Raw genomic sequence first — 14,109 nt, 5'->3', positions numbered from 1 at the left:
TGGCCTCTGAAGTTTTGAACCAGTGACTTGTCTTTGTTGTGCTTTAATGAAAGTGAGGCCTAGATTTATCTGCTTAGTCTCCTGGTTAAAGGCTAATAGTCCTGTCCTTTCTGGCAGTTTTCCACCTGATCCAGAATCATACATTGCATCACTTGTCCTCTCTTTAGCTGCCTTGAATTGGGACCAGGTCCTCAACTTTATTTCACAGTATTGACTGTTCTTAAGAGTTTCAGGCAGTTATTTTGAGAATGCCCCCTCAGTCAGGGTCCGTTTGAGGGTTTCATCATTGTTTGATCCGCATTACGCACTTTGGGCAGTTACCATAGAAGTGCCGTGTGCTTGGTGCTGTGCGTCACGCATCACAGGGTATCACGGGGCTTACGTGTCCATTTGTACGATAAGGTTATGGTCAACTCTGATCTCCTGCATAAGGCAGTGTTTGTGAGATTTCCCCATTGTCAATGTCTGCTTCTACCCTCTGTAATGAGAACAATAAAGAGGGACAGAGTTTAAGAATAAGGAAACATTCTGTTCTCCAACTGACTGTCACTGATGGTTGTACCACCCATTGCTGATTCTTGCCTGAATCCATTATTAATGGGTGAAAATAGTGATTTTCTGTCATTCCTTCCATATTTATTGTCGTTCTACTATAAGACAGAGTTTTTCCTTCTCCTCCTTGGTAAGATGTCATCTTTACTCCATTTCATATTGTCCCTGGTTTGGCAGTAGGAGTTCCAAGATGTTGGGTCTTTCATCAGTTCTTTTTTTAATATGAATGATATAAAAAATAGTTAATAGAGGCCCACAGAATACAGTGGGAATGAGAAGCCAGAGAGGTGAATTCTGTTGGTGATAAAGAAAGTCTTTAGTGAGGAAGTCATGTTGAAGTGAGCTTTAAAAAAAAAAAAAAAACAAAACAGCAGAATTTGGGGCGCATGACTGGCTAAGTGCCTAGAGCAAGCCAACTCGATCTCGGGGTTGTGAGTTCCAGCCCTATATTGGGCATGGGGCCTACTTGATGAAAAACAAAACAAAACAAAACAAAAAGCAGAATTGTCATAGAAATGGTGGTAAGGTAGAGTGGAAAGAAAAACGGTCTGAGGGATGCCTGGGTGGTTCAGTCAGTTAAGCATCTGCCTTCGGCTCAGGTTGTGATCTCAGGGTCCTGGGATCGAGCCCCTCATTGGGTTTCCTGCTCCCTGCTCCATGGGGAGTCTGCTTCTCCCTCTCCTTCCCATTCATGCGTTCTCTCACTATCTCAGTCACTATCTCTGTCCCAAATAAATAAAATCTGAAAACCTGTCTGAGGAGTGCCTGGCACATCTAGTATTTGGCAGGTAATTGAGTAGTTTCAGAGCATGCTGGGGAAGCAGTAATGGAAGAGAAACCTTGCACTGACTGAGCTTCATGCTAGTCTCTGCTTAGAATTTCCTCTCCTGTCCCACTGCTGTTCCTGCTGTCTGGCTGAGGTGGGTAAGGTGAGGTGTGTGAGGAAGGAAGGAGGGAATTCTAAGTAGTGAAAACCACAAGAGACAAAAGCCCCACTCACATACTTCCTTTTCCTGATCCCTAGTGAGAATTAACCAGTCTCTTCTCATACACTCCCAGGGTGACTGGTGCCTCTCCATCAGCAAGTCCATTTTGTGCTGTTTCTACGTGTTGGATACTTTTTCCTCCTTTAAAGCACTAACCATGTGTTAACCACTTTGCTCCGGTACTCAGTCAAATGCTCAGTCCATGTTTCTGGAATCTATGTGAGAGAGGGAGAGGGGAGGCTAGGTTGCAGTTGGCTGGGGAAAGCCTGAGTGTCATTTTGAGGGGTTCAGGCTTGGCCACAGGCAGTGGGGAGCCCTGGCAGCTCTCTGCTGGTGCAGGCCTGATGGAGGCGTGATGCAGAGGTCATGGAAGGGGGAGAAGAGCGAAATGCCCAAATGCCTGGCAGGAGCCCCGGAGGAGCCAGAGCACGACGGCCAAGAGGGGCAGAAGGCACCGAAACAGAATTACCATCTCATGAACGTGGGCAATTCATTCGAATGGAGGGATTGGAAGGAAAAAAGGAACGGAGCAAGGTTTTGAGATTTTTAAGACTGGGTGGTAAGGAGACTGCCAGAGGCCACTTAGCAAACTAACAAGCACAGGGACAATGACAGAGACTGTAGGCAGTTCAGCCTGGCCCTGTCTTTTTCTTATTCAGTACAGGGATCCCCCTGAATTCAAAACCTTGTGTCCTGTTGAAGGATGGTATAATATCAAATATGATGAGAAAATGAAATATTGTCTCAGCTGGAGGCACAAGAACTGACGTTGGTGTTATAGACGTTTTCCATGAGGCTTTAGGGATGGTTTTATTAAAAGCAGATGCTAGTAACTTTTTTTTTTTTTGAACCTTGAAACATGGCCCTGTGACAGCAGCTTACCTTGAAAGAAATTGTCGTTAGCGTTCTTTTGGCTCCTCTGTCCCGCCTGCACCTTCCTAACAGAAAATTTGCTTTGCACCTGCTCCAACTGGGTTCTAAGTGATAAGCATCTTGCAAGCCCAGAAAATTGTAGTATCAAATCTCAGCCCCAACTGTGAGGCAGCACTCTCATCGAATCCCTGCTGAGAGGTTTTCTTTCCCAGTTCCCCAGGGAAAAGTCCTTTCTCCCCTGGCTCCTTTTCAGGGTTGAACTTCGACCTAACCCTCTTTTCAGCTCCCAGCATGCATTGCTCTGGGCACTGGCCCTGACCCAGCCCTGTGTACTCTGCCCCACCCTGTGCTCATCCACGGGTCAGGCCTGGGGAGCCCTGGGGTCACTGGGGAGCCCAATTCTAATAAGGAACATATTTATCTCAGGAGAGGAAGTAAACCTTTCTGTTCTTTGCAGGTTATTGCCCCCCCCCCCCGAATAAATGCTGATGGAACATTTGACATATTATCTATGATTTGGTAAATATACATGAGCTTTGCCTAATAATACAAAGTTGCTTTCATCCACATTTTCCTTCATAAATGAAATGCTTTGTTATAATTCATAATTTATGAAGAATATACCTATTTAACTGCTAGGAAAACAAATGTTTTAAAATACTGCCATGTTTGGGAAAACTCTTATAAGAATTTCAAATAAAAACAGCAAATACTACTTACATAGATATAAAACCTTCTTACTGGACTTAGTGTATGGTTTTAAAGGGAAAGAAAAGAAGTGCTGATGAAGATTGTGTAACTTTGTCTTTGTTTTCCTCTTAGGTTTTTCAAATAGACCAAAGTCATTAAAAGTAATTCTCAACCCCCAGAGCCACAAAAAAGAAGCTACCCAAGTCTATTATGAGAAGGTTGAACCACTATTGAGGATTGCAGGAATAAAGACTGATGTTACAAGTAAGTCATTTTCAGAATATAATTTTGTCATTAAAAAAAAAATCATACTTAAGGAAGCAAAACAATCTGTATTTGTTCTTAAGCCAAACTGAGGAAACTACCTGTAATATCTAAAGCTTTTTTGTGTGTTTCTATAGCCTATGACAGCTGGCTCCAAGGATTATCACTTATTTTGTTTTCTTCATTGTGTTATTAGAATGTCATTATGACAATACATTAGAATGTATTGTCTTCAGACCTTTTTTCAGACTTTAAAAATTATTAGGAATCATTTCAAAGGGAGCTGTGCACTTTTTGATATCTTCATTGAGATTTTGGCTATTTACACATTATTTCTACAGTTTGGCAAGCAATTGATTTTTGCTCACTTAAATGTTTGATGTCTTTCCATGGAATCCTTCATTAGGTGGTTTTTGTTCTGACTCTGACCCCTGCTGGTTAGGTCAAAACTAAGCATGTAACTGCCGGTTTAGATGAATTCAGAGAAGTAGTAGCTTAAATTCATTGTCTAAAACAAGAAAGGTATTTAGGTTTGTGCTGAGGAAAATAGAAATTTGCCAATGCTAAAGTTAATAGAAAGAAGATTAGCAAAATCCTTTGCAATGTTTTGAATTTAGTGACCAAATTCCTTTGTTTCCTTTGAGACTGATTTTTCCCATGGTGGGGGTGGGGGGGCATTGGAATGAGAAAAAGGGTTGATGCTATCAAAAATCACAACCCCAGTTTGTTTGATTTTATTTTTATGTAGCTTTACTAACACACAGTGGAAATTTCTAGCAAATTTAAACCGATGAAGAGTATTGCATAATAAACCTGTTCAGAAGACAAAGCCAGAGTGTACTTGGATTCTCCTAGTCTTGTTTATAAGACGGGGAAGGGATTCAGAGTGACATGGTTTTGCTCAGCTGAAACCGAGGGAGATGAGTCTCATAATATAAGATTTGATGCCCTCACTTCATGACTTGATGTATTGAGGTAGAAGAAGTTTCTCTAAAAACAATTTTTTTAAAAAAGATTTTTGTTCATTTGACAGCACAAGCAAGGGGAGCTGCAGGCAGATAGAGAGGGAGAAGCAGACTCTCCACTGAGCAGGGAGCCTGATGCGGGACTCGATCCCATGGCCCTGGGATCATGACCTGAGCTGAAGGTAGAGACTTAACAGACTGAGCTACCCAAGTGCCCCTAATATATTTTTTTAAACAAAAAGTTCAGCCGCCCCAAAAGGCATCTATTACAATGAAGATTCAAGAGAAATTACCATGAAAAATTCAGGAGGAATTTGTGACTACAAAATAAAACTGTAGTAAGAAGTTAATCTTTTACCTTTGTGGGTTTTGGTTTACTTAAAGGTAATTTAAAAGGAAAAGAAACAGTTCTTATCTATCATTCCTTCCCACTGAAGATTTTACAGATTGGTGGGGGAAAAAATGTTGAATTCTTATTGGGTGGAGACCATTAAAAGTTGAATGAGCTTATTGGCAAACTTAATAACATTATTGTGTTTCATTGATTTAATACCCAGGATAGTTTGATGTATATACTACTGTGTATCTTCTGGTTCAGAAAACTCTTGTAGAATGCCTTGTGTTAAACATTGTGCAGAATGCAAGATGAATAAGTTATACTACCTGCTCTTGTGTGGCTCTTAGTTTATTGGGGATTCAAATAAATGTAATTGGGATATAGATATAAGACCTCTGGTGTCTCAGAGCGTGATATTTTGATCAGAAGATGTGAAAGTACTTGAAACAGACCGTTTTGGAGAGTCAGAGGATTTTTGTGGTTTTCTTTGCATAAGGAGCAGCAGAAGGAGAAAAATAAGGGAAGGAAGGCAAGCTTGCAGGCACTTCTAAGTGGGGTATGTGTGTGTAACCCATATCTTTGGAATTCTCTAATTCGCTTTGGCTTCCTCAGTTTTGACTTCATCTTAAATTTAATCCTTTCTATCATCAAAAAATTGTTGACAGTGGATTAGATCCTTCTTTGTTCAAATCAAGTAGGATAGGGAAAGGTGTGTGTATGTGAGAGATCCAACATGCTTTAATACTGAGCAAGGATTAAAATTTTCTCCTGTCAGTTTGACTGTCTTACAATGTGTGCCTGAGCTGGAGCATGCAGTCTCTTAACTCTTAAGATCCATCCCATGGTCTGGAAGTAGGAATCCCTTTTCCTGAAGGCTGGAAATACCTGAACTGAATCTGGGTGCTATTAGGGAGAAAATAAAAAAGGCCCATGTCCACTAGAGGAAGTTTAAATCCAGATTCTGGACTGACATTTTTGCTGTACTCTGTAGTTTACTCGTCATGTATTGATCCAGCATTAGTGTCATTTTTTTTTATCATAGCATTGTCATCTGGTTTAGCAGTGATGATCCTGCCAGCAGAATAGAGATTAGGAAGGAAGAGACAGCTCCTAGAAGAAAGACTGGTGCATGAAAAACCTGACGGAAGGCAGAGGAAATGATAAGAATGTGCTTGCTTTCCTTCATGTTGAAGAGAAGAGTTTTATGTCCTAGGGCTCTTTTTTCCCTAAATTTATAAACATTATTGAATGTTATATTTAGTTCAACATAAAATTAGGATATTTTATAAAGCAAACTTATAATTTTCTTATATATTTGTGCAGAATGGCTAATTATTACCTGCCTAACACTCCTCCTACAGGCAAAATTTTAAAACTGCATCTTTTGCGTATTAAACCATTTTAGTATGTATATTAGCTAAATATTTATATTTTGAAAGTTTGCTATTTTGTGCAAAGGACTGAATAAACATATGGATCTTTGAAAAGATTACAATCTTCCTGCCTGTCTCACAGTGTAGTTTTGTAGTTTGAGTCAGATAATACCTTTGAAACTACCTTGTATATTATGAAGTGCCATAGAAAGTTGGTCATAATGCTGTGCATGTCTGTTTCATAAATTATGTAGTAGATTCAGTTCACACCTTGAAAGAAAAAATACATGAAAGAGTAAAACAGAAAGGTACGTATTTTCTGGACGTCCAGTGTGACCATTATTTTAACATATCTTGTGTGCATTGCTGAGACTAAATGGAATATAAACTCCATAATATATTTGACATGATGATAAATTCACTAGGAGATAATGCTTAGATAAATGAGTCAGGATTTGAAACATTCTAGCTAGGTATGTATATTATAAAGGATTTTTTTCTATAAGTTTCTTTTAAAAATGAATAGCAAAATTAATAGCTGGTCTAAAAAGTAGGTAGAGGATCTGAAAAGCCATTTTCCCAAAGAAGACCTGCAGATGGCCAACAGGTACATGAAAAGATGCTCAACATCACTAATCATTGGGGAAATTTCGATCATAGCCACAGTGAACTATTACCTCACATCTGCTGGAATGGCTCTTATCAAAAAGTGTTGGTGAGGATGTGGAGTGAAGGGAAGGAACCCTTGGTGCACTGCTGGTAGGAATGTAACTTGGTGCAGCCACTGAGGAAAACAGTATGAAAGTTCCTCAAAAATTTAAAAATGGAGCTACCATATGGTCTAACAATTCCACTTCTGGATATTTATCCAAAGGAGAAAAAATCACTAACTCAAAAAGATAGCTGCACTCCCATGTTCATTGTAGCACAATAGCCAAGACATGGAAGCAACCTAAGTGTCCATCAGTGGATGAATGGAAAAGAAAATGTAGGGTCTAGATACATGGGTATATGTGTGTGTGCATGTGTATACGCACACTTACACACAATGGAATATTATCTGGTCATAAACAAAAGGAACTCCTGACATTTGTAACAACATGAATGGACCTTAAGGGCATTATGCTAAGTGACCTAAGTCAGAGAAAGTTAAATTGCCATCTGATCTCCCTTATTTGTGGAATCTTAAAAAAAAACAAAGAATGAACTCCCAATTGAACATACAGGTGTAGAGAACAGATTCTTGGTTGCCTGAGGTGGGAAATGGGAGAAATGAGTGAAAGGTGTCAGAAGCTATAAACTTCCAGTTTTTTTAAAAAAAGAATAACCACATTAATAAAAATATACTTTTCCTTTTGGTTACTGCTGAAACCCCAACTACTTCTGAATATAGATCAGCGTCTTTTGAAATACTTGAGCTGAACTTGGATTCTCCCTCTGCTGCCACCACCAGCGCAGTATCTAAAAATAGTGTCGGAAAAACTTCTGGAAGAACTTAGAAATGGAGTTTTTTTCTTTTTTCTAATAACTTGTTGGCATTTGAGTTGAGGAAGAACATGAGTGGTAAGCCCAAGCTGGCCTATGATAACCTTTCTTTATCCTTCTCCCAAAACAGAGTAGATTTCATAAGTACATTATTTAAGGTCTAAGAGGGTTTTTGAGAGATTATAAATCTATAGGATAATTCATAGAACAATAAAGTAAGAAAAGGCACCTGAGAGATCAAACTGGAAATAACTTGAGAGTGATCTAGTTTAATTTCCCCCATGTGGTGGAGTGTAGGTGTAGCCTGACTCATGGATGAACTCTTGGGCTTTGCTTGGGGACCCTATGTCCGTGTCTGCCATTACTGGATAATACTGCTGGTCTTTATTGAGTCAGGGTCTCTGTACCTTGTGCATATTAGAAAAGACACCTTTTTTGTTCTAACTTATATAAAGGTGCCCTTCTCTCTGAGCCTATTCAACCCAAGCATATTGAGTTAGGTATACTGGCTAGATTGCAAACGTATCTGTCCCTTTGACCAAATGCCTGTGTGCAAGGCATGAAGTACAGGGAGAACTTGTGAGATGACTTTTGCCTCCTTGTAATTTTTAGAGTCAGTGTTCTCTTTTGCCCTAGTACAAAATAAATGCATCCCATCTTGCGTATAAGAGTCATTGAAGTATTTGAAACAGATCATATGTCTGCTCTTGATCTCTCTTTTCATGATAGGCAGTTCCATCTCCTTCACTCAGTTTTGTGTTAACCAACTGTAGACCTTATCATACTCACCATCATTATCATGGTCAAAGGCACATGTCTGAATTTAGCTTTGATCTTCGCCAACTCAGGGCTCATGGGAGTGCTATTACTTCCTATTTGGCCCTGGTGGAACTGTAAAGAAAGTGGAGTTTGTTGTCACCTTTCCCCCCACCCCTCCTTCTAGGATCACGAATTTAACTTACAACACTTTTACCAAATCTCCTCTTGGAATTTTTTTTTTTTTTTTCTCTTTGGCTCTTTGTCTCTACTTAAAGCCTTCCCTCCCTGGAAATGCCTCCTGTTATTCCTGATCTTGCCCAGCAGAAAGCTAGGCAATTTGATAAAATTGAGTCACAAAAGATGCTAGTAGGTCAGGGCATTCTTTCTTTACAATTTTACCTGCATTTTAATGAAAATCTGGAGAGTACCTGTTCATGCGTCATATCGAGTGAGAGGTTCTTTTTGTTATTCCTTAAGTAATTGTGGATGTATATGACAAATCCTGTTTCCAGTACTCAGATGTCTGGGGCTTGTCTCTGATGACACTGTAGACTCATCCGTGGAGGTGATGTAGAAGAAGGATAGGAGACCTGAGAAAGTCGTTCTGGAGAGAGTAGGATAAAGGCTGGAGGCAGACTGGGGAAGACTGTTATACTCTCCACATTAAAAAAAACATTAGTGCTGGACCATGGACCTTGGCTTGAGGTGGGATACTATAGCAACAAAGACCTAAACAATTGGTCTTGACCTTGGAGTAGTTGTGGAGAGTTAGGAGGGAGACAAGCTAGGAAGTAATTTTCCTGTCTTGGGAGCAGGGAGGAGATGATGGAACACAAAGAGCAATAGATTTGAGAGGCAATCTGAAGATAGAAATAACAGATTCCATCTGGAGCTAAGTTGGAAGTACTACAGGCCATCTCAGTGTCTTATCCCATTATAAAATTTTATCACCAGACTAAGAAAGGTTTCTTGAAGTCCAGGTTTCATCTGATTTTACTACAGCCTGTTTCCTCATCAACATTCAGCATTAACATCAAGACATTACTTTCTTCCAATCTTGTCTCCTTGAGGAATTAATATATAAAGTGAAAGTTCTGGTGTTTGGAGGAATCCCAGCACTGAGAACTGAGTTCAAAGTCTTGCAAAGAATGGAATCTCCAAATTTTCTGAATACAAGGGTCATAGGGTATCATTCTTATTAGAAAAGGAAAGCAAGTGAAAGAAAAGGCCAGTAACTTTTTGAAACTGCATTTGTCTAGCAGTCTGTTCCTTATGTTTATTTGGAATGGGATGATTTGAATCTGGCTCTTTCTCACTCCAGGGCCCCAATATTATGTCTAAATAAATACTTCAGTTTCTTCTACTGTATCTAAATAGTAGTCTCTATTTAGTCTACTGTATCTAAATAGTATTCTCTATCCTTTATCCCTGTTATTATTTTATAATCACTTACTACTACTTCATATTGTACATTTATATTTTAAAATCAGCGTCTCATTTCTCTCTCCAGAATATGAGCTCCCTGTTGCCAAGGACTTCATTCTTCTTGTTCATTTTCTTAATATCTTGTGATCAAGTTTCTTTCATCTTTTCTCTTTGTTTCAGGTCACTATTTTTTTTTTCTTTTTTAACTTTTCCTATGTCATTTTAAAAATTACTCTTCTTGGATAATCTGTATCAATATATCGTCAAATTCTACCTGCAAAATCAAAGAAATAGAATATTATTTTAAATTTTTCTTGAATAAAGGTAGTGTTTAGCCATAGCCTAGTTTCAAAGCTACCTTTGTATTGGATTTGAAAAGCTTTACCAGAGTAAGCTGCAGCCTAAAAGCAAGATTTGATAAACTGATTCTCAGCATAAATATTTCTTCATAATATCATTAAGTATTTTCAGTGTGTGTATGTATATAACATTTTATTTCCTATTTTTAAGGTTTCAACTACTTGCTGAGGTTATAAATGATCAACACAATCACTTATGATAACTTAACCTTCCAAGTTTATTAATATTAATATTTTATCCTTAGTTTCCTCCTAGCTTTCTTCTGATTAGAATTTAATACAGAGAAGTTTTATTCACGTGAATGTTAACAGCCTTTGAATAAGCTGTGGGAGAATTACAATGTAATGCTGCCGGATACAGAATGATTCTTTTCGACACCAAGACTAATAATTCTTAACAATATCTAAAAACATTGTAGGAAAAGCTTGAACCATACTGGCACCAGGGACAGACAGGCATGAAAGATTAATGTAATCTTGCATATAATGATGCACATTCTTACACAAAAAATCCATCTGCAATGTCATGTCAGTCAGCAGAAATCTTTGATGGGTGGATACAGCTGGGCTGTCTCTTCTGGCAGCGCTGCCCTAGAAAATGCTAAATGTGGTTGGGATGCTTGGTGCCATCTGCAGTGTGCCAGTTTGTGCTGTCTCCACTGGCATTTACAATACTGCGTAGGGCATCACGACTGTAGAGACAGCGTTAGGGAGTGACAGATCCGTTTCCTCAGAGGCTTGGGCGCTGGTGGGTCCGTGCCACCCTCCTCCTCCGCTTTGGGTCTGTTATCATCGGTGTTGGCTTGCCTTCGTTATTTTCACGTCCAGCTCCTCCTCTTTTTAGTCTAGCGGTTCCAGATACACATTCTTCTAGTATGTAAATCTTACACTAACCTTTCCACTAATGTATTCGTGTGAGGTTGCCAAAGCGATTTAACATTGACTGTTTGATGCCAGCTAATGTGCTTTATTTTCAAAATACTGCTGCTCTTAGGCTTCTGATTTGAGGGAAATGTATCTTCTTTATAATATCAGGAAGGGAACACTGAACAGACATGCACCAAGATAAATGATCTGACTGCTGTGTGTGGGATAGCTCCGAATGACTTATGTAGTTGGAACAAATATATGACCCTCTTTTACATAAAGCTATAAAACACATCAGACAAGTAACACTTAATCCTCTTTCCCATGATTAAAATATAAATATTCAAGGATAAATGTTGTTTTATGACCCGACCATATGTTTATGATATTATTTTGCCAAACTAAGTGAAAGAGTGTAGATCATTGTTTAAGTCTTTAACCTGTTTTTTGGGTTTTGTTTCTAAATAGTAACAGAGTACGAAGGGCACGCTCTGGCACTGCTGAAGGATTGTGAACTCCAGGAATTTGATGGGTAGGTTATGTTATAGGTCTGTATGTGTCCCATGGCTTATGTTCTGGAATGTTTTTGTTAGTTTTTAGCCACATATTTGGGGCTTATAAGTATTTCAGTATTTGTGGTGTATGTAATTAGACTATTTCATTTGTATCTATATACTAACAACTAATGATCACCATATGGCCTGGTCCTCTGCCTCTCAGGATCAGGCATAGGAAAACAAAAGGAGAGATATCTAAGTGCTGGGAAATCAAAGAGGCCCACATCATATTGACCTAGTGTGCATATATTTGGATCTGTAGTCCTTAATTCTTGGCTTTAACCGTGTGAGTATCTAGAAAAGCATTGATGGAAGATTATATGGTATAACTGTATTGGGATCCTCTTTTGTACATTTATTGATAATATTAATAGTTACCCACTGGTTCATTTGGCTGTGATTGCAGGTAAATATTTTATACATACAAATATATTGGAGTGCCTGGGTGGTTAAGCATCTGCCTTTGGCTCAGGTCATGATCTCAGTGTCCTGAGATCGAGCCCCATGTCAGGCTCCCTGCTCAGTGGGGAGTCTGTTTCTCCCTCTCTCTCTGTCCCTTAGCCCCTGCTTTTGTGCTCTCTCTCTCTCTCTCCAATGAATAAATAAAATCTTTTAATATGTATATATTATTTTCAGTATAAATAAAGATGCTAATTTTAATTCTTTTGTATTTTAGTGGCTACCAATTAAGTGTGCTATCCAGAGTGGGCATTGGAAACTGTTGTTTGCAATACATTGCTGGAGTGTGTAGAAATCGTTCACTCTCATGCAAACATTAGAAATGAGGCGAGTGACATACTTTAATAACCATTTTTAAAAAGTAGGCAAATCAGTTTGCAAAGTGATGGATTGATGTGTAAGACAAAAACATTTTAGGGAAGATTTTTTTTTAACAAGAGTTGATATTTCAGGGGTTTAAAAGGTGGCAATTATGTGAATTACCTGTGTCACATGGTAATGGGCAGGAAATAAAATGTAATATCAGGAAGGACAGTTGTGTCTTTGAACTGTAGAGTGAAAGGCTTTGCTCTTCTCAAAGAACTACTAGAATATTTTAGGAAGGAAAGTAATGCAGTCAAAATAGAGCATTATTAAGGTTGTTTGTCCAGAAGTGCTTAATATTTTTTTATAAGAAACAATATTAGTAGACAAACCATAAGTGACTCTTAATCTCACAAAACCAACTGAGGGTTGCTGGGGGGAGGGGGATTGGGAGAAGGGAGGTGGGGTTATGGACATTGGGGAGGGTATGTGCTATGGTGAGTGCTGTGAAGTGTGTAAACCTTGCGATTCACAGACCTGTACCCCTGGGGATAAAAATATATTATATGTTTATAAAAAAATAAAAGTTAAAAAAAAAGAAACAATATTAGTGGATGAAGAAGAACATTTGATAAGTAAAACAAGACTTTTTAAAAAGGAATCTGAGAGGAGCAAATCTAGATGGCAACATTACATGAATATTGAGAATGAAGAGTATGAGGTAGGAGATTACTTAAGAGCTTTACAGTTAAAGGGGTTTAAAGGGGTGCCTGGTGGCTCAGTGAGTTAAAGCCTCTGCCTTCAGCTCAGGTCATGATCTCAGGGTCCTGGGATGGAGCCCTGCATCTGGGCTTGCTGCTCAGCAGGGAGCCTGCTTCCTCCTCTCTCTCTTTGCCTGACTCTCTGCCTGACTCTGCCTGTGATCTCTGTCAAATAAATAAATAAAATCTTTAAAAAGAAAAGAGCTTTACACTTAAAGCTAGACAGATTAACAGGATACATTTGGCAAACTATCTTGCAAGTATACAATTTAAGAAAGATAATTGGGGTACTACACAGTGGTTAACTGAACATAATAAAAATTAAAATACTAAAAAAATTAAAAACTGAACTTTTATAAAAAAATACAGACTATTCCAATGTTCTAATAAATTCCTACTTTTACGCTAAAAAATTTTTTTAAATGGCAACTACATCAGAAAAATAAAGTAATTGGGGGACCCATGCCCACCACCTACTGCCTGTTAGTATAGTCCTGAAACACAGCTTGTGAATATATAAGTGTGGCTGTATTGCGATAAGTCCTTTCTCCAAAACATAATTATATAAATAATGAGGGTAACAGATATTATAGATATTAGACCTGGTTTTGCCCATCAACATTTTGAAGTTCTATGTGCTATGTATATGTGTAAATGTGCTATGTATAAATAAGTTTCATTAGTAATTATACTATGTAAGGATGAAGATGAATTTTGCAGAGGGGAGCCTGGGTGGCTCAGTGGGTTAAGCGTTTGCCTTCTGCTCAGGTCATGATCTCAGGGTCCTGGGATAGAGCCCCGCATTAGGCTCCCTGCTCAGCAGAGAATCTGCTTCTCTGTCCCTCTCTGCCCCTCCCCACTGCTTGTGATTTCTCTCTCTCAAATAAATAAATAAATAAATAAAATCTTTTTAAGACTTTTGCAGAATGACAAAAGACTGAAGTGCAGTGTAGTAATTTTTTTCTCTAACGGAATGTACTAAATTCTTGTTTATTTCACATGGCAGGTGTTGTTATTTAACAGTGTGGCCCTAAAAGGTATGCAGATCTTTCAGTTATTTTCCACATTTTTTAACCACATACTTTGACCTAACT

The 14,109-nt window shown here is 38.6% G+C and overlaps 1 protein-coding gene across 1 annotated transcript in view; it reads left to right on the top strand.

Moving 5' to 3' along the window:
• The window catches only part of CERKL (ceramide kinase like), a 116,304-nt gene that overhangs the window by 80,296 nt on the left and 21,899 nt on the right, over positions 1 to 14,109 (top strand). The window contains exons 3-4 of the mRNA XM_044242470.1: positions 3,234 to 3,365; positions 11,404 to 11,467. Of these exons, the coding sequence (XP_044098405.1) occupies positions 3,234 to 3,365; positions 11,404 to 11,467 (196 nt within the window). The remainder of the gene's footprint in view (positions 1 to 3,233; positions 3,366 to 11,403; positions 11,468 to 14,109) is intronic.

The sequence above is a fragment of the Neovison vison genome, chromosome 3 (assembly GCF_020171115.1).
Source record: "Neovison vison isolate M4711 chromosome 3, ASM_NN_V1, whole genome shotgun sequence".
Classification (NCBI taxonomy): Eukaryota; Metazoa; Chordata; class Mammalia; order Carnivora; family Mustelidae; genus Neogale; species Neogale vison.
This window is presented reverse-complemented; position numbering and strand designations above follow the sequence as displayed.